Consider the following 27891-nt stretch of genomic DNA (forward strand, 5'->3'; position numbering starts at 1 on the left):
CTGAAGTTGCACGTGTCACACGGCGTGCTGCTTTGGCGAATTTTGAGACTTTTATGCCCCTCCTCCTCCTCCTTCGACTCCACTCCTCCCACATCATCAACGTCACGGTCATCACTGTCAAAATCATCGTCGTCTCAGCTTTACTCTTTCGAATCGTTTCATCGCACGCATGGCCCGTTGCATGTCCTTGCTTGCTCCACTTCCTGACTGTATGCTTGATGCGACTTGCTTCTTAATAAACGGTACGGCAGCTTTCAATTGGTGGTGAAGAAAAGCACGTGCTTTCTTGGACTTTACTTTAGAATCGATCAACTTGCCAGCTATTCCTTGCGCCTTATTGGCTATGATGCTACTAATGCCACTCCCAGCACGGTTTCTTAGGCTCTTGAAGACGTTGCCTCCCGCCTGATGCTTTCTACGTCGTCTGCGTCTCCCCATGCTGCTTCCACGAATTGGTACTCGTGCCCCCTTTCTAACCCCTTTATATCCTTTCCGTCCGTTTCGTCTCTTCCTCGGGGATCGTAGACCACTTCGTTCATTCTCCTTCTCCTTCTCTGTTCCTTCTTCTTTTGATTCTTGTGATTCTTCCTGCGGACAACAGCATCCCCCTCGTCCTCCTCACCTTCGTTCTCCTCCTCTTCATCGCCTGTCTTGTTACCACAACAGCGCGTCAACGCCATGATGAAGCTCAAGGTCTCCTTCCTAGCCTTGGCAATGGCGGCCATCATTTCTTTGTATTCGTAATGAAGCTCACCCATGCTCGACCTCCCAGACTCTTCTCCTCCTCCTTCTTCTTCCCCTTCTCCTTCCCAGTCATCGCTTCGTCTGTTGGTCTTAAAAAACTTCAATTTCATCATGACTCCTCCCAACAAAGTCTTCTCGAGGTTAAGCAAATCGTTATACTTGGAATCCAACAACAGCAACGCGTTACTCTGTTCCCTTCGGGCGGGGTTCTTTATTTTATCCAATCCCAGCACCCAATTTTCATGACTCGAACACACACGGGAAGACAACGGTCTTAAATAAATGGGTGCTCCCTGCTTCACGTCTAACGGCATGGCGGCCATCACTTCGTCCGTCACCTCGAACGTTGGCCCAGGATCGTCCACCCTCACGGTAGGTGCCGTAGGTAGGATTAACGATGCAGGTCTTGGCTTCATTCCGAACGCGGTGGTGGTAGTAGTCATGATAAAAATGAATAAAAGCCCGCTCGCCTTTAGCCTCCCTTTATTCGATTTTGCACCGCATCATCAACCAATACGAACATGCCACGTAAACAAGGAGGCGGAGGCATCCGATCACGCCAGAAAAAACGAACCTATGGACAAGTAGGAGGAAACATCCGTTCCAGACCACGAAAACAAAACTATGGTCAAGTAGGAGGCAGACGAAGACGAAAGAGACGCTCTCAGCAAGGCGGGCTCTTCCCCTTGTTGGCGCTCGTTCCCGCGGCCATTGCTGCCGCCAAAGCTGCCAGTCTTGGCGCCGTCGGAGCAGGGGTGGGGTTCGGTGTCAAGAAAGGTCTAGAAAAACTCTAACACGCTACGAATGCGCATCAGTCTCCTCATGGAAACCACCGAAAGTTATCACACCCGTCTCATCACCTCCACACTCGATCGCCTCAACTACCATCAAGTCCAAGAATGTGCCTGCTTTCCGCAAGACCTCCGTCATCGCATACCTCAGCTCATGCTCATTCTCTACCTCCTGGATTGCTTGGACGTCATTCATCCCCTTGCCAAGGTCAAGGAAGAGCACCAATGGTTGTCCGACGATTACAACTCTCATAACTATGACGTCATGCAACGTTACGCCCACGTTCAAGAATACAAAGGTCACCTCAAACGCATCATCTCCCACGGAAGTACCGAACTCAGTAAGCTCATGACCGTTGGACACTACATGTCCATTCCCGCCTTCGACCTGCTGGTCCATCGTTACGGCATGGACGTGGCGCTACAAATGTGCTTGGAAAAAAAGAAAAATCACTAACCCGCCCAACTACCATGCCAGCAACACGACCCCGTACCCGCGCTCTTGCCTTCCTCGAAAAGCGCGTTCGTTCCTGGTGCCTGCCGACCCTCCACGACAACGACGCCTCTCCTCACGACGAACAAGAGCGTCTCAAGCTCCTGGAGTTCTACGTCGACTGCTTGGATCTCGTGCACGCCCCACACCCCTGCCCCTACGAAGAACACCAATACGTCAAACCCAAGTACCAGTGGATCAAAGACCTCTACGAGGCGCGCCACGTTTCCGAGGCCCGCCGTTGGCTGCACTACAGCAAGTACCGCATCTTGGCTCATAACGTGACCAACGCAGACTTCGACCTCAGTCGCCTCGATCCTTCCACCACTGAAGCTTACAGGAAAGACGTTCCCCTCCTAGAACTTATCGGCGAGCTTAACCACGAATCCCGCCTCGATTCGCATCGCAACTAAAGCATGGCCCTAACTCGTACAACTCAGCACGTGGACGACCGCATCCGACAAACTCACTTTGACTACCTCTACGACGTGCCCGACTGCTGGTGGAACATCAAGCAAGCTCACCTCACTCCGCGCATGCGCCTCATCCTCCTCACCTTCCTCTTGGATTGCATGGACACCATCAAAGACCTACCCGAAGATACCCATGCCGCCCCCTGGGTGGACTGGTCCAGTCGGAAGAACCAACGCTTGCACATGCGCAGCTTCTACCGTCATTGGCGCCTTCATCCTCAATATCATTCCGCGCCCCTTCAAGGTCAAGAAAGCAATCAACTCTATGCCATCAGCAACCTCGTCAGCAAGATCCTTCGCCCCGACGTCCACCCACGTGACCTAACCGACGACTCCTGCAACCTCCCCACCTATTGCATGACCTCGTGTTGGGAACGTCTCATGTGCGAAGCCCTACGTCTGACCCCCACCGAAATAATACATCTCCTGTATCACGACCTACGCCACAACTTCGCCACCTCATCATGAGTCAACATCGTCAAGCCAACCTGCTCTTCACCTTCCCAAAGAGAGTGGTCCCTCGTCCTCCCGCAACCCAACAGGCGGTCCTGCCTCTTCGCATGCACGGAAGACCTGGTGCCTATTACTTTACGGACTCAAGTCATGCTCCGCCCTCGTCAAAGACTCACACCTCGCTTCCACTTCAACATGAGCGGACGTCGCAATGCTCGGCTGCCTCACTGCCTTTGTCGTAAACCCTGCACCTATTACTTCACCGACCGCGATAGCGAACACTGTACCGTAGAAACCTCTACGTTTCACGCGCGGTACGTTACCTTCATTTGCAACCAACAGCATCCGTGGTGTACCTTTACCTGTACCGTTCCCAAAGACAATTATGACGACACCACGTGGGACGTTCTACGCAAAGCCCGCAATCACGTGGACTCCGAAATCAACATCCGGCAAAAGCTCTCACAAAGCCAAGCCAACGCCCAGATCATCACCGCACCACGTGAATGGTCTGATGACGTCGTCCACGGACCACCCACTTACACCAGAGAAGAACAACTCAAAATCCTCAGTCACCTGCTCGGCGTGACTCCTCCCCCTCCTAATTCACCCCCACGTGAAAGCCGTTCCATTGGTTCTCCTAAGTCCCTCCCCCAAACAGAGGAGCTATATCAAAACCCCTCTTCCGACGAACCTCACATCGATCCAGAGTCACACCAAGAAAGCCTAGACCAAGACCAAGATTACGATGTCTGAAGAACAGTATCAACCGCCACCTACTTTGCCGCTCTCTCCACAAACGCTCCCGCCTCAAGACGAATACGATCAAGTCAACCATCCCTGCTTTTGCGGCTCGCCATGTGCCGTCATCAAGACCAAGAATGCCACCTTCTTCAAGTGTGGCGTCAAGGTGGATTACAAGGCCATCGCTGAACGTCTCAAGGGCGCCAAAACCAGGGACGAAAAAGCGCGCGTTTATGCTACTTCCAGGCTGGGATGCAAAATGTACATAAAGAAAGAACTCTACAATGCCGTAGACAACCGTCTCTTTGGGCTCGATCCCAACTACCTCCCCAAGTGTCGCGAACACAACCTGTTTGCCAAAGTCAACGTCAGCAGTTCTGAGAAAAACAAGAACCGCACCTTTCTCGCGTGCTCGGTCAACTACCCGGATGTGGCTTGCGATTACTTTGCCTGGTGTGACGAAGTCATCCCTTCCCGCGAACAGCTTCAGCAACAACTGGCGCCACAACCTCTAGGCCCCCCGCCCAAACGAGGACGCTATGATCAAGAAGACTACCGCTACATCCAATCCCTTCAGCATCCCCCTCAGCATCAACACCCCTCCTCCTTCTCCCACACAAGCACAGGTGAAGATCCTAGGAACCTAGTCAACCCTGGCTACCATGATCCCTGGCAGCCCCCTCAAGCCTCCACCTCCAAGTTCGTACCACCTCCTTCCTTTGCTACTAACTTTGGCAGCACCTCTCGTCCTCTTCCACGTCACTCCACGTACAACACTTCAGGACTTTTTTAAAACCATGTAAACACTTAAGATAATTGCTGAGTTCATTAAACCTTTCTCAAACTTGGCACCACGTGTAGTTCTTCTCGTTTCCGGGCGGTCCCTCCCCACTTACGTCACCCGGCCCCTCCCCACTTACGTCACCCGGTACGTCACCAGTTACGTCACCCGTTCCCGCCTCCCCATTGGGTGATCCATCACCCCATTCGTTTCCGTTTCCGGTGATTTGCTATAGCAACGGGAATACATGAATACCTAGTTCATGAATAAATTATCGTGACCCTATACATAGACATACATAACTACTAACAATTGCCAGTCTTTCGTATAAAAAGGCTTTTTATTGATGTATATCTTGGAAGGAAGCATGAAAAATATAAAATGAAATGAAAGTTGATGGGAAAGTTGATCAATGAGAAATTGATTACTTTGGGTTGGTATATGACGTCACTGCCGCCATTTTGTTTACGCGCAAGAAATATCTTTCAGCCTTCATTGCTCGCTGTTGACTTCAGTCTTGCAATTGCCAATATCGTAATTTATTTATTTATTTATTTATTTATTTTTCTACAAGGATTTCTCAAACTATAATTTTTTAAAATTTAATAATCTCTAATTTCTGTGAAATAAATATAACTAGATGTACTACACTGTTGATCACGATATGTTGTTATCTTGAGAGCTTAAAAGCCTCACTCGTAAAATAAACTGCGCAACATTAAAATGTCGTTTAGCCTTGTTTCATAACGTTTTAATTGGTAGGCTAACAGTAAGTTGCAATAAATTAATTTTCGAAGGAAGTAAATAATTACAATAGTGTAAGCACTATACCATCCTACAAGGCAAATGTCGGCAGTTATAAACTGTTCGGAAAACCACGCGAAAGCCAATATAGCATAACTTCAAGACGTTGTTATCAAAGGTAGAAAGCCCGACTGGGCTTTTGATGAAGACAAATTAATACTTTCTAACGTGCAATCTTACATGAATCTCTGTTATGTGAAAATAGCTCTTAGATGTAATTGTTTTGGTCGTGATCTATAAATGACCGGAATAGCTTCAGGAGTACCCTCGGGGGAAACGTGTTTTGAATAACCAGAAGCTACACATTATTTTTGTTCATTTTCATGGGAAATGAAGCATATGGAATGGGATTAAATTTGGAAATGTATTGCTAATGATATAAACTTGCTTTGCTATGATCCTCATTGATACATTGATACATTGATTCATTCTAGAATAAATCCTATAGTCTTAGCCGGTGCATGTGGTGTAGAAATCTTTCAATCTTTCTCCAAAGCTGGGTTAGTCTTGGTCATTTTTAAAATTCAGTAATCATATAAGACTCTTTTTAATCTCTTTTTTTTCAAGGTCACGCCTTTCCTAATTTGTTATGTTTTACATTGTTGTTGTCGAACTGAAGGCAAATACAAGATAAGGGTGTGGACCCACTTGATAATCAGAAACAGGCTTGAGCTCTTTACTACGCGCAAAGATCCGCAGCGGTAACCAAAATGACAATATTTATTTTGACTCATCAATACCATAGTATTAAATATAGTTCTACTCGAGATTTTGTGCCCCCAATAAGCCTTTACCTTTTAGTCCCTTGGAGCATCAGTTCATGAAGGTTAAAACCTACGGATACTGTATTTCGATTGAAAATTTTTGTTAAAAATGAAGATATTGCTCTTGCACTTATGTAGTGTTTTGTTATTTTTTAATGTCATAGCACCTGTTGTTTTAATTTGAAACCATGTTTTAGTGTATCCATTATTCGTTTCATTGTCACTCTCTTATATTGCTACATGTTACCATCTAAATACCTCCAGTCTAACAAAACTCTTTGAGGAGATGTTTCTGCAAAGGTCAAAGTGATGCGGAAGCGAGGGACTAAGTATTAACTGTAAATTTGGATAACACGTAAGAAAATTAACAAAAATCTTAAAATACCATTTAGTATCGCGGTATAGCTAACAAACGCGTGCTATTCTCAGTGTCATCGATTTTTTTTTAGAGAAAAAATATATAAAAATTATCACCCAACATGGTTTCCATTGACTCCATTACGAATGTTTCCATCGAGTATCTTATGATCTGTATTTGACTAAGTGCATTAATAAAATGGTTTTCTCGGCGCAACCCCTAAAATAGCTAGACTTAAATCCCTCCTTTTCAAGTTCTATAGCGCAAGTATCAAATGTAAGCCCCGTCGATGAGCTTCTGCTCTTGGAGTAAACTAAAGAATACATGAATCTATTAAAGTTATAAAAAATAGTATCAAACACATTTTATAATGAAAAGCGTTTTATGGAAGACGTAACCGAAAGCAGCCGCGAGGTGTTTTAAACGTTGATTGGTAAATATTGTAGCGCGCGGAAAAAAAGAGCTGAATTTGACTCAGCTAAGCTAAAATCCTGGATTATTATGGGGAAAGATTGATGTATTTTGATATGGTTTATCGCAGTGGGTACTAAGTAAAAGATTGATAGCGTTAATTCTTGTTAAATGACTGATCTGTGTCATTGATATATTCGAGTACTACTGAATTAAAACATTCTTTTTTCATGCTAGCCTTTTCTTTCTTATCTATTCTTTTCTTTCTCTTACCTTTCTTTCATTTACTTTTTTCTTCTATTTCTCTCCGTCATTTAATAATAAACATAATAAATAAGCTCTATTTCTATAGCGCACTTATCCTATGCTCAAGGCGCATTTCTGTCGGTTCTTTTTCGTTTGCTATTGTATTCTTTCCTTTTCGTTTCCGTCATTTCATTTCATTCCGTTCCGTTCCGTTTTCTTTTCTTCTTCGTTTCATTTTTGTTTTATTCCATTTCATTTCCAAAAATTATTGTTTCACAGTTTCGAGTTCTTCAGTATAAACTTTCTAAAATTATTTTATCAGAATTAAACGTACCAGTTCCCCATGTAATGCTTTAATGTTTTACTCCTTAATCAGTATACAGTATACAAGGACGGAAGGACGGAAAAAAGATTGTCGTTATTTTGCAAGGCGACAGTGGTATAGTTTCTTAATAGTCTCTTAACCCTACATACTAGCTACTTCTGATTTTATTTTATATTTATATACCTTCCTCTCTGAATGCAAGAGATGCATTGCTTTAATTTTCATTTCAGATCTGTATCTGTACTCTCCTTGAGTATTATTTCTTTCGATTGTCAGGCTCAAGACTGAATACAACAAAAACAAAAACTTCATAAAGAATCTTACTATCATGATACTTGAGAAGGAAAACATGTCAAAATTGGAATAAAAGGGGCCAATAAAACTGAGGGATTATTGCTATAAGAGGCAACTTTTAATTATGTAATAACGTGCATGGATATCTCTTTTATAGGCATCCTTTGCGCAACAAATAACTGTGTTTACTCTTACTCAGTTACTCTTATTATTTTTATATTATATATATTTTGCCATCAATTCGTTAGTTGGGTTTAAAAAAAGTGTTTTCGGATATAAATGTAGTCTAGTTTCGCGTCCTCGTCTGACTTTCTCTTCAAACTGGTTGACAGTTCGTAACCTTGAGGTTTTGAACCGTTTCTGATTTAATTGATTTTGACAAAGATCTATTGATCACCATAACTGGCGGTTATATCGCAGGAGTGAGTTTTCTTTCTATAAGTTCTATTCGCAAGAGAAATCACATCCATTTTTTTCACGACTTCTGTTCCTTCCATGCGGGAACAGGATTCAAGAATAACGCATTTGAAAGTTTACTCGAAAATTAAAAATATCAGCCAGTTCTCTTGAAGAGTAAGATTTAAAAACCGGCAATTTAAAGAAAACGCTCAACGTTAAAATAATTAACCTTGCACATTTGCTTCATGCAGTATCTCACTTGCAAGAACAGGTAGAATATTTTTTATTTTCTGTTAGGTCTTCACTAGTTAAAAATTCGTGCATACAAAAAGCAATTCAAAACCCCTTTATTCAGTACTTGGGTTTGTAATCCACTTCAACAGTCAGTTTGTACACGTGTTAGTGATGCTAGGATTCGGATTACAGGTGAATTCGAACTCGTTGACCGCGTGTAGCGGTGTGATCAGTTAGTGAACAGATGCAGCATGTGTTATTAATCAGACAAATTCAGAACCAATTCATTGCTGTTATTAAGCTCTTCCAAGATTTAAGGCATGGCACGTGGTTGGTCACTATTTGGGGTGGCAAGGGGGGGGGGGAGAGGTGTTACCCGGCAATATCCGTAATATTCCATGCAGTAATGATGATCAAATTTAAAAGAAGAAATTATCTCATGTTGATGGTCATGTAATATTCTACTGTTTGGGTATTTTGCTGTTTCTTTAAGACTAAGCTCAGGTCTTGAGCTAGACGCTGATGAAAACAACCGACTGCGCATATTACAAAATCTGAGCAAACGCGATTTTTGAAATGCCAAACGCGATTTTTTAAAAATTCGCCATTCCGGGGTTAAAAAAGAAATGGCGGTTGAGTTGGCATTGTCATGCATTGTGGGACTGTTTCCAAGATGGCGTCTATTTTTTCTCGGAATGGCAGTAATCGGGAAACAGCAGGTTGATGCTTGTCAATCATGATTTTTCGAACATGCATTATACGCTTGAAGACCTCTTGTATGACTGCCATAATTAAACGTGCCGTGCGTGCCGTGACTTTAACCATTTTTTCTATCCAAAAGCAGCAGGTCAATGCTTGTCAATCATGATTTTTCGAACATGCTAATACGTTTAAAGCCCTCTTGTATGACTACTATAATCTGACGTACGTCGCCGTGCCGTGCCTTCACTATAACCATTTTTGATTATTGTCAATCATGATATTCCGAACAGTCATTATACGCTTAAAGCTCTTTAGTATGAGTGTGATAAATTCATGTCATTGCCGCGCCATTTCGTGATCATGACTGTGGCCATACTTCCGATTGCATGAGCAATGCTTCGGCTAAAAGGGTGCCTTTAATAGTCCCCTTCACAGTTCCCTGCGCCATCTTGAAAGGTAGCCGTGCCTTTGCATCGAAGCGAGACGAATGGTGAGCTTGCAATGATAGAGACATGTGAATAATTGTTCAAGGTGTTAAAAAAAGGTCTCTATCATTACAAGCTCACCATTCGTCTCGCTTCGATGCAAAGGCACGGCTACTTTTCAAGATGGCGCAGGGAACTGTGAAGGTGTCTTCAATTGCCTACCACGGTAACAGTGCCACGTGCCCTGATGTTTCACAGTCTGTGTCAGTCATCAGTACTAAGTACTTAGTAGTAAATTAAAACTAAAGGTTTTCGTGCTCAGAGGCTTAAGAGGGAGGTGGTACATTTAATATGATTTTTTTTTTACTGAAACCAAAAGTAGACTACCTGATAATGTTAATATCGTCCCCTTCCCTTCAAGTAGTCCCAGCGTGAACGAAGCAAGGTGCAACAGCTACTTAGCAATTAGTCAGTCCTCGAGCCCAAATGAACTATTGACTCATAGGCCATGAGGACGAGAGAACTAATTATACGGTTAAATCCAACTTGTCAAGCAAATATATAGGTGTAAACCATGTTTTGAATTAAAGTAAAACGGCCGTTCTTAACGTTTTGGTTTTTAAAGAACCGGGACTTTTCGACTTATAACTTTCGATTTGTAATCGCTCATCCAATCAGAACGCAGTATTGACGATAGACCACTAGGTGGATTTGACTAATGTGAATTATTCTTAGCACGTGACACTTATAAGTCAACGTAGAGACTACCTAAAAAATCGATTGAAGTCTTCCAGAACTTCCGCATGAAAAATAGAAATATTCATAATTCATGACTTTAGTCAGTTCATGAGTTTGTGCACGATTCTCAGATACTTGCGTCAATCTTTGATTGATTTTTATTAATAATATACAAATATATATATCAAGGTTTGCAAATTTCAATTACCAACTCAGCCTGGTATCAACTGTTAATAATAGTCATTTATTATCTAAATTAGTAAGTTTCATAGCTACTAATTCGTGTTAGTTCAGTTATCGCAGCTAAATCCCCCATGACCTTAAAAATCCTATTTTTCTATAAATCAACAAGTTTAGATTGATAAAGTTGTCGTTAAAGTAAAGTAATTTGACTGAATTTCTAAAAAATGTCTTCCTTTCTTTCTTCCTTCCTTTCTTTCTTTCATTTTCATTTCTGTCTGTATTCATCTTTCTTTCTTTTCTTCTTCATTCCTTGATTTTTTTTTTTATTTCTTATCCTTCGTTCTTGCTTCTTGCTCCTCATTCATTCTTGACTCCTTGCTTCCTTGCTCATGCTCTCATTTTGACTCTTACTTACTTCTTCATTCATTACCTTTCTACGAACCTTCTCTCATGATATTCAGACTTTCGTTCATTACTTCTTTTTTTCCTTTCTCTTTTTTTCTTCCTTCCTTCTTCCTTCCTTTCTTTCTTTTTTCTATTCATTCTTTCATTTCATTCATCATTCATTCTTTCTTTCTTTCTTTCTTTCTTTCTTCTTTCTTCTTTCTTTCTTTCTTTCTCTCTTTCTTTCTTTCTTTCTTTCTTTCATTTTCGTGACTGCTTTTCACTCTACTGTGTAACCACAATTTCATTATTAATTATTCTTTTTCTCTCTCTCGTCATTAATTTTCCAAAGACAAATCGAGTTTCTTCCAACCTCATTTGCACTTCACGTCTGTCTCCCCGATCAATTATTAAAATATCACTTTATTTACTTTTCAAAAGATAATCGTAGTCACTGAAATTCCTTCTTGAAACGCCGTCGGAATAAATAGCAAAAACCCATGTTTCATTCAACGCTAGAGTGCAGCTTTATCACCAAAGATGACTTTTTCCTTCTATCTTTAATTTCTGCGCTTCCGTCGGTCAAATTAAACCAAGGCATTGCAAGATTCCTGGTTAGATTTACTCAAGTAACTCTTCAAAGTTTAGTTTTTGGCGTCTCTCGGCTTTGGTCACAATCACTGAGAACACATTAAACTTAAAACTTAAAGCTAAGCTTGATATTCACCTAACTGAACACTTTCTAGACACATTACACTTGTTTCATCATTTTTATCAGTTTTCCCATTTCTTGGATTCTTTGATCACAAGGTGTTAGAGCTGAAGGAGTTTGGATCTAAGAGCTATCGTAATTGTTTACCAACGATTTAACAAACTTTGTTCAAACACGTGTAAAACGTGAAATAAGATAACCCCTTTCCCTATCGATTACTTCTTTGTCCGCTTCTAATTTCCCATCAATTCATTAATATCCTAGCTTTTTGCTTGTATTTAGTTTCCCATTACTTTCGTAAAACTATCCCCGAAGAGCGTACTGTCAATAGAAAGCTAACCTAAAGATATTTCAAATAGTGCTATCATAGTTTACGTTTTGTTGTCCAGTTTCTATAGATTTACTTCCTTTAAACTGATTGTGATCATAGCAAAAATCTCCTGAACACAAAGTTTAGTTTCTGATGATTACATCGTGATAATCTAACGGCTTTACCCTAAGAGTCAAGACTCCCTGTCGCCGCTGTTCTCGATTTTTTTTCTTCTCAACAATGTTATTTTATGGTGTCTACCGTTCAATAGAATGGGTTTCCCTTATATTTATTGGCTTGATCGCTTGGCAATAAAGTTGTTATAGTTGCCACACTCCGGCATAACGATTAGTGGTTTTCAAAAACATAAACGGCAATTTGAAAAACAAATAAAACTTTAATCTCTTTTGATGGTTTATTTACGAACGTCTCACAAAAGCTAACACTTTGAAAATTGAAGATCTTAGAATAAATATTTACTTAGGCAATTTGCAATAAAAAAAAGTGACTTACTTTGGCTATGAGCTAAATGGATCAAAATTCTAAAAATTGTAGCTTAACTGGCTATAAACTAAACATTATCTGAGCTCAGATTTTGTGAACTTAGCTCGAATTCCAGCCAATATCTTTAATTAGAAATGACTTTTGGATATGTTAATCTGGACCGGTGTTTTTGTATGAGGACTTTGAGAGCTTATAGATTTGGGAGGTAACTTATCCTGAAAAGCTCTTAAGGTGAGAAGTCATCTTTAGTATTAGTCTTTGTATGGAAAAACAAGAGGAAAGAGTTTGGCGGCTAAGAACAAGAGTCCAAGGTGGGAAAATACCACTAAAAAACCTTGATCAGTAGTGAATTGTTTGAAAAAGCTCATGAAAAAAGAAAAGAAAAAAAAGGTAAAAAAGAAGAAATGGAATACAGAAATATCTGCTTTCTCCGAGATATGAATCACTTTTTTTCTTTTTCTATGTTTGTTTAGATTTCTCAGTTCTTAAGTAATTTTCTTCTGCTCCTGTTTCTTTTCTTTTTATAATTTTTGTTGATGCCGTTCTTTTAGTTTTCTTCGGTGCCTCTCTCTCTCTCTCTTTCTTTAGCTCTCTCTAGATCTCTCTCTTCCCTTTTATCGTTCATTTTCTTTATCTTTTTTTGCTCTCTCTATCTTAGAGTCTCTCTCTCCCTCTTTCTCTTTTGTTTTACTTAGCCCGGAAATCTAATATACCCATTATCATTAGCACCAACCGATAGATAGCATATTGATGTCAAGTTTTCAGGTGTTCTGTGTAGCTTAGATTGCATGTGTATACATTTAGATCTGGGATCGTTTTGCACTCGTATCTATGACACCATCAACAACGTGCCAAAAACGTGAAACCCAATCATCCACCTAAGAGTGTTCAAAACGATTTACTCTGGCCACTAATATTCTTATACTTTTTGTCTTTTTTTATCGCCAATCAAGTTATTCATGTTCTCTCCTAATCGTATAACCAATCGCTTAGCTTACTGAGCTCTAGGGAGATTTTGACGCCACTGGATCAATCTCGTTGACTTACCGTTTTGGATTTAACTTTAAAACAATGGAAAACTACTTTCACACTAATCTATCAAAAGTCCTCCTTGTTCTGAAGTCCTCGAATGTCCTCCTTGATTGTTCATGAACTTTATTGTGGAATTAAAAGTATTGACTACTTTTGCTATTTTCACAAGTTCAGTGTTTTATTCACTTTTCCAAGTCAGTCTAATTTAAGTGTCAGCCAATTCTCTCTAAGTCTCTCTTTTTTCTTTCATTATCGACTATAGTACTAGTCTTTGCTAAGATCATTTTCCCAGGGTTATTCGGTTACAGCGCGCTGTTGCGCTTTTCTTCTTTTGTTAGGTATTTCTGATATAGTTTCCAACATTTTTCGGATATGTCCGCCCGGGATAAAAAGTCTTTAACCGATAAAACGCAGATATTAGAGCTTAAAAGCAAGTGCACAACAAAAGAATAAAAAGGCTAAATCTTTTCTTTCCTCTCGCACAAGATCAATCATTTATTATAAACTAAATCAAAAGATTTTTTCTATATTAATAAATCACTTTTAGAGACAAAAAACTCAAGATGTAGTGGTTTGCCGCTTTTAATGCGATGAAATATGGGCAATTTTTTTACCGCCTCTGTACTGTCACAATTAAAAATACTTGTAAACAGCCTCGCTCGAGTTGATGAATCGTTTTTCCTTTACAATGAAAGTAATTCCTTCAAAGCCAAAATCAATTTTATTATGGTTGCGAGTCTTTGAAGGTTGTTAAGCTCTAAATTGCACTCGTCAATTCAAAGGATCTATGCATTACTTTAGTGAGAGGCCGTCCTATGAATAGAGAATTGTCGTTATTGAATTCGCTAATCCCTAAAGCTTTGTTTACGAAGTTGCGTTCAACGAGCTGAAATGGATCCATTGTTGACAGCCTTTTAGGCTGAGAACACGGCTCTTTAGAATCTACGTGCACTATCTTGTCAGGCGCGCATAGATGCTTCATAGAGCATGTACGGGCGGGCGCTCAAATCGGTCCTAGTGCAACCTTACAACACGAATCCTATAAAAGACACCTAAAAATAACTACTAAGGTTTTGGTGCCCTAATATCCTGGGCGAGATTTCTTAAATTGATTATTGACTGTTTCACACCTGATCGTAATCCAATCACCTAAAAACTGTAGCCCTGGCCTGAGAAATACAGGTGGAATACAGTGATGGGTATATCTCTCCTTCCATTTAATCACAAGTTAGATTCGTTCCTTTCCATTTGGACATTAATGTTAATTGCGTAAGTGAAGAGCGCTTGAGGCAATATTGTGGATGAATATACTATATAGAGGCTCTCAAAAACCAGTGAATTTGTAGAAACACGCCATTGTATTCCAAGTACCAATGGTGGCTCTTTCTTCATGTCATAATTTAGGGTCTATTTGCCGAGTTTCTCATGAATGTTTACTTGCTAGGTAAATAAATCATCTAATTATATTTAAATTGCTGTCTTAACTGATCAATATGGATTTCTAATCGCTTATTGAATATGGGTGGTACTTTTATACAATGGAATAGCAAAGCCAAAGCTTTTTTTATCAGAATGGTTCTGGTCGATTGCTTCATCAGAAGCCTCTATTGTCCTTCCGAGGAGCGACTCTCTGCTTCTGTGGCAGCTGATTCTTTTATCAACCCGTTCATGGGCACTCTTTCTGTTTACACTTCAATTTATTTCGTTTAGTAAGGGAGGTGCAGTCGTTTAAGCTTGCTAACACCTCCAAATCATAGTTACATCAAGAGAATTACCATCAAACAACTAAACAATGAGATCGTGTGTGAACCCTGCTGCGATATAATTGCCCTCCATTTAGAAAAATGGCCATAAAAATATTCTTAACCGAGAATATAAAGACTCGTTTTCCAGTCTATTTGTTTTTTTATTATCAGTTTTATTCATAATGAACTCGAGTTCAATTTTGTTTACTTGTACAATAACCGAAGAGTTTGAAAATTTATAGCTAAAGCTTTTGAGTCAAAAATGTTGTCCTTTTCGAAAAACGGTTGAGTAGGTACACATCCTCTCGCGGTCAAATCAATAAAAGCAGACCTGTCTAGAAGCATTAATTTATGGGAATGGCTTTCAGGAAAACGTCAAAACATAGCCTGGAGCGATTATTAGGACTGAGTGCGAACTGTTATCATTTTTCTGTGTTATGAGGATAAGTGAACTATCTTGACGGTTTTTCCTTTGAGATATTACTTTTTACCTATCCAGGTCTCTTAAAACTACTACAAAAAATCAAAAAACCTCTCGACATTTAAACATCTGAGCATTTGAAATCATAGAGAGAAAGTGAAGACATTGGGGCAATATTTTAATTGATAACTCGGTTGACTCAATTGATCGACGGTTGAGTCAAGTAATCGTTCCGTAACCTAGAAATGTACCCTTTCGTCAGAAGAACGTGTTTTGATACAAAAAAAACCCTTCAAAATTATGGCCGTTGAAATGTTAAGTGCCTAATAGTTCCTGTGTTCTAGCGGCATAAACTCTACCAAGGAAATACATCTCGATTTCTCGCATTCAATTGGAAGTCAACGGCCCGTTTGTCTCAATTCATGAGTTGTTTTGAAATGAAAACAATACGTCTAAGTTTGAATGATTAACCATGATGGGAGGAGCAGAGACAATATATTTATGTTTATCGTGTAAAGTGATAAGTATAGAGCCAGTCGTCATTACTTCTTTGTGGTGAGCAGCTAGCGTGGCGCCAACACACTCGTCTTAATGATAGCCATTTGCAATAAAAATCACTAGTGCTGATAAGGACTACACAACAACCATTAAGCGCAGTGAGGAAATAATCAGGTTAAATTAGAAACACCTAAAACACTGTTGATTTGTCCTTTCCTTTCACTTGGCTCCTCGAAAATTGGTCAATGATCGAGTCTTAATAAAATTATGAGGCTGAGACGATATTGGTAGATTGAAATGCCACGAAAACTGATGAGAAGTTTTACATTTTCCCCCTCGAGTGTTGTGGGAGGGATTTTCTTCGATTAGAAATCAGCCCACATAAATTTGATTCTGAGCTTTGCGTTTAAAAGAAAATAACACGATTGTATCGATACACTTTCGCTTGTTGTTTTGGTCTTGCCTGAAGAGTTATTCAAAACACCGAAATCATTGCCTGTCATCCATCCCCCGACCTGATAAATTGATCTTCACTGCCAAGGGAAATAAGAACGAAGGGAAAAGCTCTTTATTACTTTTAGTTTTAATTGCTTTAAAAGCTATTCGAAGACGGATGGCTGAACTAATAACCGCTATTTCACATCAACCTCTTTTAAGACACTTAGGGGCTTTCTAGGCAATCGATTTGTTTGCTTTAATCTCAGAACGGCCTTAAGTGATTGATGTAATAAGTTTTTAACCAGGTGTGTGATTCGTTTGCAATTGAACCCCTAAAAACTTTGGAATGGTGTTTCAAATATATATATATCCATCTTTCTCCCTTTCTCTCTCACGCTTCGACTTGATCACTTCTGAGCTCCTTTTCTTCTTATCCTGCTGTAGTTATCTTGTCCATTCACTGAAGACTTCTTAGAAAGATCATCTCGGTCGAATATCGCAAATTGAGTTCGAAGATAAAGTTCCAAACAATCACTAGAATATGCAATATTGGCTTTCTATATCGTGTCATGTGCGTGCTCACATACAATCTCTGAAGTCAAAGACTTTTCTTATCTTTTTCATCAGCTCAGGAATAAAAAAAGCTTTAGCAATGTTCACCGAGCCAAGAACCCCAAACAATACAAAGTATTTCACAGTGTCCGACTGATCAAAAACAAATTGCTTAGCTAAATTTGCTCTCCCTGCTATCACTACTTATTTTAGACAGATTTCCTTATCATTTGATCTTCACATCCTCTGCCTCGTGAAAAACCTAATGGCGTTGAATAAACGAATGTATTGGATAGATATTATAAAGGGGAGGTACAGTGGTCACAATGTTGGAGGGTTTGGTAATGTTGATATATTTGAAAATCGCTATCAACCTTTGGAAGAGCACAAACATTAGATTGTTTTGAAAAGCATTTATCTGTCAATAAAAGCCGCATATTGTCTCTTAAGTAAAAGCTGTAAAAGCAGAACGACCGCCACTCTTAACTTACACGCCTGCTTGGTCATTCAATCGTATTTTTATTGTGGATCATAAAGCTGTTCTTTATATAAAGGCTATATTAAACTCTTCCAATCCACTCAAATTTGTATTGAAAAGTCAATAAACAAACAAATGAGGAACATAGATATATTTACACTGTCCAAAGAACGCAATCAAGTAATCGACACGTTTCGAAGTCTCTTTGACAGAAAAAAAAAAAACCTCCTGCAGTGGATTTACAAGTGATCGCAAATACCTGTGACAAAACAAGAACAAAGACCTTACCACAAACATATTGTATCTGCACTATAGAGACTTCTGAGTATTTTGAATGTCGCTCATTAAGAGCAATTTTACTTGCTTAGCGGATGATGTAAATAATTCTTTAAGTGGTAATTCTTAGAAGAAAGCGGACGCCAAAGCCATGATAGGCACTTTCAGTCATCCTATTCTCCGGTTGGCTCGGCCAATTGTTGTTCAAACCACTTCAATCGGTCATTCATCAATCAACTCAACTCTCGACTGTCAGTGATAATGACTTAATACCTCTTAAGCCAAACGGCTCGGCGAGGAATGCAATTCACCAATGGCTTTTCGACTCATTACCATCTCATTAGACCGACATCTGTAGTCACTTAAGCCAATCAACTTGTCATCATCCCAATTTTGATTGGGAAAAAACCCCAAGAATGATTAAAAACAGCAAGAAAACATTAGGACTCCGATCAAAACATCAATAAAACTCATTTTTAGCACAAGACCTATGGTCGTGTTTCTATGCATTCTCTGGGCAATGTGTATCGATTTATTTTTCTTGACTCTAGACGAAACCGTGGTGGTCAGTAAACCCCTTAGTTATGTGAATCCTAACATGTCAATCATTACCTTGTTATGGAAATTTCTCCCTTGCAAATGGTTCATGAAACCAAGCTGCTTCTTTGCCCACAAAGTCATGGCATCGATTTCACAACATACCCAGGCTTGTAAGAGTTTTACAGTGTTAAGAGTACGATAAGCGTAAGATAAATTCGCTTTGAATTTTAACTTTCTTTTATCGAAATACAAAAAGGGGCGTGCGAGAACCAGCCAAAGGCGTAAAACACACTATTGATTATTAAGAGATAGCTAAGAATATCTTGGCTGCTTTGACAAGGCATAAACAAATGCCTTACTTCGTGCGAGAATAAGGGCATCAGGGCAAAGGATTTGACGATTGTAACTCAACATTAGGCGCGTAATTGCTGAATTGTATACCGTTTGGCCAATATTGAAAAAGGCTAAACATGAACACATTTAGAATGGCAACGTGTCTGAGGCTAATTGATAGTGACGACTAGCCAATCGCAGCAAGTTTTTATCGTTTTTCCCGGTTGTTTGTAAAGAAGTAGGCGGGGAAGTACATTTTGGCTTTCTCACGGTTCCATTAGACTTATTGGAGAACCAATCACTGTTGAGTTTTAGCATGTCAACCGTTTAACAAGTTTGACATTTTTATTCGCGATCATTATCACCGACTTAAAACGTCGCCACTTATGCCGCGAGCGCATTGAGACTTACACAAACGGTCTTTGTTTGCCTTTTCTTAGGCTCCTGAAATTACTCCTTCATTTCAAAATACGAAAACATTCAGAGCTCATTAAATCAAGACGTACTTGCAGGAAGTATGGATGAGAAGACACGCACAAACCCTTTCTCTATTTCAAATATTTTAAGCTCACACAGCTCAAGAGGTAATGAAAAAAGAGAATTTACCACTACGAGCGAAAATGAGCGAGATAAGGACAAGGCTGAAGTAGCAGACGAAAAGGGTACCGTTGGAAGTAGTTATCCTCTCGGGGAAATCCATTCGGACCGTAAAACTCCAACTCATGTAGACATTTACGACTGGGAAACAGAATCTACTGGACGAAGCCCCGATAAATCTCTCACAGACTTTGATCGTAAGTACATAGTTTCTACACATAGGCTTGATACCTTTTGTGAAGTTGACACTGTGGTTGTTTAAAACTGTACTTATATTTGTTCTTTTTACCACTACGATCAACCCTGGTTGGGTAAAACTACGGAAGCTTTGTGGAAGGGCACGCTTCTTGTACATAACAAGGGGTCAAGATAATATAACTTATGATTTCTCACAAAACAATTACTGGGTTATTATTCAGGAAACTCAGAGAAGGATCTTCAGCTTCACGACGATAAAAAGGACGATAGTAAAAAAAGAAGGAAAAAGAAAACAAGAACAGTGTTCTCGCGAAGTCAAGTCTATCAGCTCGAGTCAACATTTGACATGAAGAGATATCTGTCGTCTTCAGAGCGAGCTGGTCTAGCGGCACAATTACATCTCACGGAAACACAGGTAAAGATATGGTTTCAAAACAGAAGAAATAAGTGGAAAAGACAAATTGCTGCAGAAATGGAAGCTGCGACGTTAGCGCAAGCAAACCAGCATCGAATGGTTCGAGTACCTATACTGTACCACGACCAAAGCCGTTCAGAGCATCCACATACACCTTATCCATTCTATCATCACCCATACGCTAGCATGCAATATGCTCCAAGTTTTCCGCATCTATTTGCACACCCATTACGGCCGTCTATGAGTTCGCTCGTATAGGAAGAACTATGGAATTCTTCAAAAACTCTAAAGATATAGCTTGTTTGGTAAGCTTGTTGCACGAAAGCCAGCCAGGTGGTGGCATGGACTGCATCACGACAGTTGAATCAGAGATATTACTGGTGGTGCTTTGAATCACTATGGACCCATGACCGCAAAGTCGTACTCTCAAAGAAGTAAGACCAAAAACCTGTGAAAAAAACTAAATTGAAACTCTTTCCAAATGAGAGGAAATCAAGCTTGCAAAACAAGCTTTATTAGTGTAGATAAGACAAATCATCTTTGAAAATGAGTACTATTGTACATAGAAATATTTGGGACCGATTTTATTTGCTGCTGATTACAGGAAATACATCACTTCACTAAGTCGTTCACGGACTCAGTCCAACTGTACAAATCTGTGGGTTTAAGATATTTGATAATGTTAAGAATGTCGTAGAACTCTTGGTGTGTTTACTGACCATATTTACACCTATTTATTTAGTACAAAATTGATTGGGTCAAAAGGGGTTGTTCTGTTCATGCTTGCTCGAATTATCTTGATCTCTTCTCTCTGCACTCCAAGTTTATCGTTAATTCTAGAGAGCTAATAGTTTTGTTTGGAGTTTGATTACGAAAATGTCATGCCGATTTCTGTCTCACCAAGAAATACTTATAATTATTACTACCCCACATGGTATCCTTGCTCGTTTTGTCCTCTATTTTCCTTTTATCAAACCAAGTAGTAATGTTTATATACAAAGACAATAAAGAATATTTCTGGACAAGCGGCACTGAAGAATCAATACTTGAAGTGAACTCTAAAGAAAATCAATTTGAAAGTCTATGCAGTTGACACTCTGAAGGATTTAGCTATCACTAGGATTGATTTTTAGGAGAGAAAGTGTACATATAAATGATTCAAATAAGTCGTGCTTTTGACGAATAAAAGACTTTGAACTTGGATGGATTGCTTTGCTGGATATTAGACCTCGTTGAAGCGTTTCAGTGCTTTTAACTCAAACAATGAAACTGCGTTTTCCACATTGAAGAGTTCGCCTTTCAACCGTTCAACGTTAGAATGCCATTGAATTGAAACACTTTTCGCTTGTCTGAAATGTTTAATGCTATCCATAGCTAAAAACTCGAGTTCAAAACGAAACAAACAATTTTACTTTATTCTGCTCATTAGAAAACACCAAATGCGTCTTTCGTCGCATTTAGAAATTTCCAAGGTGTTAATGTAATAGTTAGGAAATGAAAATTCAATTACGTTTTCTAAAGCTAAAGAAACTTCTTCAGAAAGCTTCGTCAAAGCATTTAGAGTTCATTGTCCTTGTTGATTCTCTGTGGTCAATATTTCTTAAATCAAACCTCTTCGTTCTTAAAGACTTGTTCAACAATACACCTCTTAATACACAAGACTAAACCTCGGTACCAAAACCTCTCAGTTAAGTTGTCTTTGATCGTTAGAGGCAATTCCTTTGAGTTTTATTCATTTTCCATCAGTATCTTCTAGTTTGTTTACAGCGAGAGAATATCCGTTGGTAACCACATTTTTTTAACAAATTGGTTTTAAATTTGAAGTGTTTGGATAACATGGGTGGTGTTCAAAAGTAATTCCTTTAGGGTTTTCAAAAAAAGTAAAGATTTCTAGACATGAAGTTTTTACTTTGTAGAATACTATCTTTTGTTCGTTTGTACGATTATAAAGTCCCTCCCATGAAATCAACCCATTCTTTAACCTGGTTAAACGTGGAACCGACAAACGTGGTTAAAAAACAACACTGAGACAATTCAATTGATTCAAAGGTGTTTGTTGAGTCCTTAGTTAACGCTGGTAAGAAAAAGAAAGTTTTTCTTGATTAATTTAGAAAGCAAACAAGGCAAAGGAATGTCATTATTTCATTGAATCAACTGATAATTCTCACATTATGGTATTTATCAAATTCACCAAATAGCTACCATTAGCGCTGCTTCTACGACCTGAAATATTTATGAGGTTTAGGGATTTCTAAGTGGTTTTTTTTCGCAATATAAAACTTTATTCACAGTCTGGTGGAGAGGAAGAGACAAGTTAACAGCCAAGTGCTTTACTTGCAATTACTGCTTAGGAACTCGTTAGACACGGGCATTTTAATAGGGGCTATTTTTGAATGATTTGTTGACTAGGCCTGATATTGCTGCTAGCATCGGTTAAATGCGAAATGTTACAAATACTAAGTACTTTGTCAAATCCAATCAGAATCCACTGTAATCCTAGAATATTCATTTTCATCCCTCGGCCAACAGCTTGTCCATCCACTTTACCAGTCGGTCATTTCACTTTGCTAAAATGTATTTAGCTACTAAAACTTTCTCTAATGACCCTGATGGCCTACATCCATCAGAACTCCTCGAGAAACGATCGCTCGTCTTGCTTTTCTTTCAAACATGTCTGAATCAATTGACGTTTTCTGCTGGTAATCACTTTACAGAATTGGTTTTTAGTTCTCAGTTTTCGCCTCACAGTTTAAAACCCGAACCACTTGCTTCACGCTCAAATTCAATCATTTTTATTGTATCATATTTCATCTTTTATTTCCATGCAATAGAAAGTATAATATTTCTTGTCGAGAGAAAAAAAAATCCACATACTGAGACCCATTTGGCTGGAGTTCAACTAATTTTGTTAACAACAACTAACACTACACTGAAGTAAGCACTCAAACGTCGTCAATGTGTTTCTGGTTTCTTTATTTGATATCTTTTTACAGTATAAGGGTGTATTTGCTTAACGTTTTGAAGCGTCTTTTCGTCAGAATATGAAGAACAGCCACCCTTCACAAATCCTGGCTCCAGTTCGTTAATGTCGATTCGCGTGAGAAACGAAAAACAAACAGACGGGTGAAGGATAATGACGACAAAAACATATAACTTCAACTCAAAAAGCATCAATTATTATTTGTGATCACAGAGGGAGTAATTGTGTCTAAAGGGAAGTGATATTGTAAGCCTTTGGGGTTGCCTAGATGCTTCAAGGCATTGAAATCCTTTATTATTAGTACCGTCTTATCAATGTAACTAAATCCAAATAATTCCTTCCTGATGTAAGGGAATTTAGAAATTCGTACTGAGTGATTCTTGAGGTCTTCGAGGCTTGACAAGTCAATGTGAGTCTTGTTTGCCTATCTGATTGCCTTCAAGAGAGTTTTTGGCAATTCTCTAGGATAGTCAGGATTTTTCTTATTTAAAAAACAATGAGGATGTGAATGACAAGTTTTGAACTATCTCTACCGTCTTACAATGTAGATTAATGACATCTTTTAAAAGCGTTGTTTTAGGTTTTTTCCCCGCACCTGCTGATGAACGCTGTGAAACTGAATTCCCTGTTAAAAAAAAGTTTGTGTTTTTTTTGTTGTTGTTGGGGTTTCAGATCTCGAGGCAAGCTAAAACTTTTACCACCCGATATTTTTTACATATGAACGCTTCTTAACGCAGTAATATACCGTATGAATTACACCCAAGCCATTGCATGGATCTTCCATGAACTGGACGGGGAATTTCGCCAGATTTTGTTTGTGAAAGACTGCGTGCAGTGAATTCGGCAAAATGTAAACTTACCGTTAATTTGTCGGCGGTTCCTCAAAGCGAGCACTTATGAAGATTAATAAGGCTTGATGGGCTGTGCGACAGGACTTGTTTAATGTCCTTTACGTACACAGTAACATTGGCATATTTTGTGGTAATTCAAGTACATATGTATACCTATGACTAGAAAAACTAAACAGATATTGTTATCCAAATTGATGTCCAATTTTGATTGGTATACTGAGGCCTAAAAGCCGTCTAAAATACTGACAATTTACAGCTCTTTATTAATTTTATTGCTCCTAAACTGATCACCTTACCCTGGGAAGATACTTCTCGTTTACGGAAATATGAGAAATATGAAAAACTAAGAGATAGTTGTTAAAATTATAGGAAGTTTTTTGCACAGATTTTGTCGGCGTCGGGGGATTTCTTGTGGAAAGCAGTTGGGGGTACTCAGTTCACAAATTCTCCGTCAGAAACATATTAGAGAATAAAGTGATTGTAATAGAACCACGCTTCGTAGTTAGAATCATAGCTAGTGCCGGCTCGACAGTCTGTCTGGAGTCATTGCCATTTCGGTATACGCAACTGTATTTAACTTAACAAAGAAAGTCATGAATAAAGCAAAGGAAAACAAAATCAATCGATGCCCAAAATACTGTCACGACAAACCTACGCCCCAAAACACAGTACATTTATATTCGTTGCCAAGTTGATTTATATTTTTACCCGTTCCCCTTCTCCGTAATATGTTTTTTGTTTTGTACTAAGAAAGGTGGCATTGACGCAATGATTATTACATAGCGTGCAAAAAGAAAGATTGATGAACGTTTTGAGGCTACAAGCAAACATACGAAGAAGTCCCTGATTACTTTTCGACTATTTAATTAGACTTTTGGGAGATTTGTATTAGGAGAGTAATTCTCCCCAAACACAGAAATCCATTTTAAAGACTCTATAAGATTAGACCGGCTGATAGTTTCTGGCTTTGATTTTAGTTTTTGTCAATCGAGCAAGGTGTTCAAGTTCGTGAAGATGTTTGTTATGGGGCTTGACAGTTCATGATAAATCATCGGTAATTTTTATGTTCGATAAGATCTTTCTTCTTCCCCCTTTTCCGACAAAATCATTCAATTCAATTTGTAAGTAATTTAAAAGTATTTCGATTTGTCACACAAGACTTAAAAGATCCGTGTATATAAAACCACTCTTACTCAACAACCTCAATATCACATATACTAGAAATTTCCTAATCTTTGATAAAAAGATTTTGTCAACTTCTAAAAGCAAATAATAAATCAATGCTAGAGTTGATTCGGTCATAGATAAACGTTTACGGAACTAGGATAAAATGTTGTTCTTTCTGTCACAACCATCGGGGTCTTTTTCCGGGTCCAACAACTATTTTGGTTCGAATTTCTATTCGCATAAAACCGTAAAAATTAATAGCCAATGGCTGAAAAAAATTGTGGCCCTCCTTCATTGGATTGAATTATAATTTATGAGTTGATTTTGTGGAGGGAGAAAAGCAGGAGAAAAACCTTGCGAAGCACTGGAGAGGGAGAGAACAACTAGCCGGAGGCTCCGGCTCGCATTGATAAGAGGCGTGAGCGCTCTCACCACGCCACCCGTGCTTCCCTTGAAAATTTAACTGAAACTGGATTAAAATATTCAGCGAATGAGACGCTTTTTGTTTCCTTCTAAGCAAATCCATTCACCCGTCTTCACAATTCCCATTCTCTCGTATTTCGAGATCCTCTCATAAAGTGAAGGAAGATATCGCAGGTATTATTTTTCTTCCCTTTCATTTTTCTCACTCATCTTCTCGTTGTGTATTATGGCAGCCCAACCTTCCATGTATTTCGTGAAAGGATTCATGTACTACTCACGAACTTCATTTACTGATGAGCTTGGACCATTTTGCCAATCTATCTAACCATTTATCTATCACCTTATCTCGATACCACGACTATCAATGATTCTATAGATCCATTCTTTTATGAGTGAAATTCTTCCTTCTCTTTTGCCTTATTTACTGGCAATTCTCGCTTATCAAATCAATGTATGCTGCCATTGATACTCACTACCTATAGATATATTCTTATCTATCTTTTTCATCGTTTCTTCCTGTACAAATTTCATAGCAAGTTTATCCATTATGTTAAGGCGTTATTAGTCTAATTTCTTTGTCTCTTTATTTCAAAACCATAGATTGAATTAATTCACTTTTATCGAAAAAAAATTGAGCACAATTTTGCAGGTTGCGTCCTTGGCTGTGATGCCTAATCGTAAAAAAACGTTTTTAAGATTCAAGAGGACAAACAGCTTACGCTGAAGACATATTTTTCTTGTCTGGACGGGTGACGAAAAATACATCGAGCCCCAGGAGATGATATTTTCCCAAAATGAATAAAAACATTAACATGTACTATAAGTTTTACGAGTTAATATCATGTTGTAGCTTCAATATCACTATTAACACCAGCCAGTTGTCCAACATCACTTTGTTTTTAGTTGTGTTTTTATTTGAAAATATAGAAGGTCTTGCTTTAATTGCTGCCTCTCAGACAAACCATGGCCCTAGGGATAATAATTGCTTGTTTTTGCCATTAGGCAAGCAGAATGATCTATATGCTACTTACTATATTGAGGCTTCATTTGAACATGTGCCTATGAAAAGCATTACCAAAGAAAATATCAGACAAATCCATACTCTGACCCAAGGCAAAATTATATATTTCGTTCCTCAGTTTACTGTACTTCACGAGAAAACAAGACGTTTATTAATAGTGGCAATCTCATTTCTTTCTATACCAGTACAGTTCTAATATGGCCTATTTACCTTGGCCCTCCAAAATTTTGGAGTTCCATAATTTCTGTCCTTCAATTTCAACCTCTGCTTCAATCCCAATCATGCTTCCGTCCCCTTGATATCGAACCTCGTAAAACATGGGCCTAACGCTGTAGTATTTGTTAACATAACTCTTAGGCCATTGACCGCGGTCTTTGGATATGAGATTTGTACCATTTTACTAGGGACAATACATATTGGTCCAATACACTAAACTGTTTTACTAAAACTACTCTTCGTAATGAATCGTCTCTAGAGCTTTCGTTTGGTTAAAAAGCCCCTTCCATTATGAGATATAAAACCCAAGTTTACTAAATTTTGGTTGAATGAGGCACCCATGCGGCGTGTCGAACAAATAGACCTAGTGGTATCATTGATAACGACAATAGGTATCCACGCGTTTCGTGATGACATAATCGAGCCAATATACTTGATAACTGTATGGATGGGTAATTTTATGTCAGTTTTGAGTCGAGTATTTGGAGTATGAATAGTTCAAGTAAAAAGCCTACTTTGCAGTACTTGAATGCAATATAACAAAAGGTAGTTGAGTGCAGCCCATTAAGAAGTCGTGCGTACTTTACATAAACATAATAAAACGTGTTGCAATGCTAAACATGATATACATCCAGCTCAATACGCATACTAGAACTAGTATATATATTTCTTATAATAATTGAATTGGTCAGTCGCCTCGCGTGACTCGATAGGAGCTCTACCATCGTTTGAACAATTTATGGGATTTATGTCTTCGTTAGGGCAAAGTGGTATTTGTTTTCAATATTTTTAAGTGTTGTTAGAACCATACGTTCTGCTAAATTGATGAGATTTTACAGTCTTGTGACGACAGAGCCAAGTACTTTTGATCATTTGATCTTAAATTAGATTGCAAAACAATTTACGCTTTTAACATGATAGCTCATGTTGTTGTGAAACTCTTGGTTACCAAAATTATGTGTTTGTCCAGTGGTTTTTTGCCAAGGCTAACACAATTAAGATGAGGGTCATTTGTAGTCGTTATTGTGATTAAAATTGGATAAAGCAGACAGTTTAAGAATAAAAGAAGAAGGGACAAAGTACAGAATAGTGGTGTAATTGAAAAACAAATGAAGGAATGAGAAATTTAAAATGAGAATTAGATAGCTGAATAAAAACAGGCCAAATTATAAAACAGTACTAACTGACTAGAGTAATAACTGAATGTCGCGACGTGTTGTAGTATCACCAAGTGCCTAATATCCAAAGCCAAGATTTGCAAATCTAAGTTGGTTTTACAATCTTAAATTGAATGTATCGCTAACTGTTTTCAAGTGGGTATCTCATAATCAAATGCCTCCACTTAAGCTTCTTTCATAGACACGACATTCTGACGCCTTGAAACACTTTATACTTTATTCTTAGTACGTTACGCTTCAAAGAAAAAAACACCTCTCGC

General features: G+C 38.8%; 1 protein-coding gene across 1 annotated transcript; it reads left to right on the forward strand.

Moving 5' to 3' along the window:
• The first annotated feature begins 18925 nt into the window (after positions 1–18925).
• Positions 18926–20998, forward strand: LOC116292170 (homeobox protein HMX3). Its single transcript, XM_031699467.2, has 2 exons — positions 18926–19379; positions 19602–20998. Exons 1-2 carry the CDS (start codon positions 19103–19105, stop codon positions 20051–20053), a joined length of 729 nt encoding a protein of 242 aa, XP_031555327.1. The 5' UTR covers positions 18926–19102; the 3' UTR covers positions 20054–20998.
• The last annotated feature ends 6893 nt before the right edge of the window (positions 20999–27891 follow it).

Source organism: Actinia tenebrosa, unplaced genomic scaffold (assembly GCF_029948245.1).
Source record: "Actinia tenebrosa isolate PJP-AT-01 unplaced genomic scaffold, QUT_ActTen_1.0 PGA_scaffold1__47_contigs__length_23844297, whole genome shotgun sequence".
NCBI classification, from domain to species: domain Eukaryota; kingdom Metazoa; phylum Cnidaria; class Anthozoa; order Actiniaria; family Actiniidae; genus Actinia; species Actinia tenebrosa.

Excerpts from the sequence above, each read along its gene's own strand:
- LOC116292170 (XM_031699467.2), top strand. The coding sequence starts at position 19,103 with ATGGATGAGAAGACACGCACAAACCCTTTCTCTATTTCAAATATTTTA. Across the intron at positions 19,380-19,601 it reads ATCTCTCACAGACTTTGATC|GAAACTCAGAGAAGGATCTT; the intron begins GTAAGTACATAG and ends GTTATTATTCAG.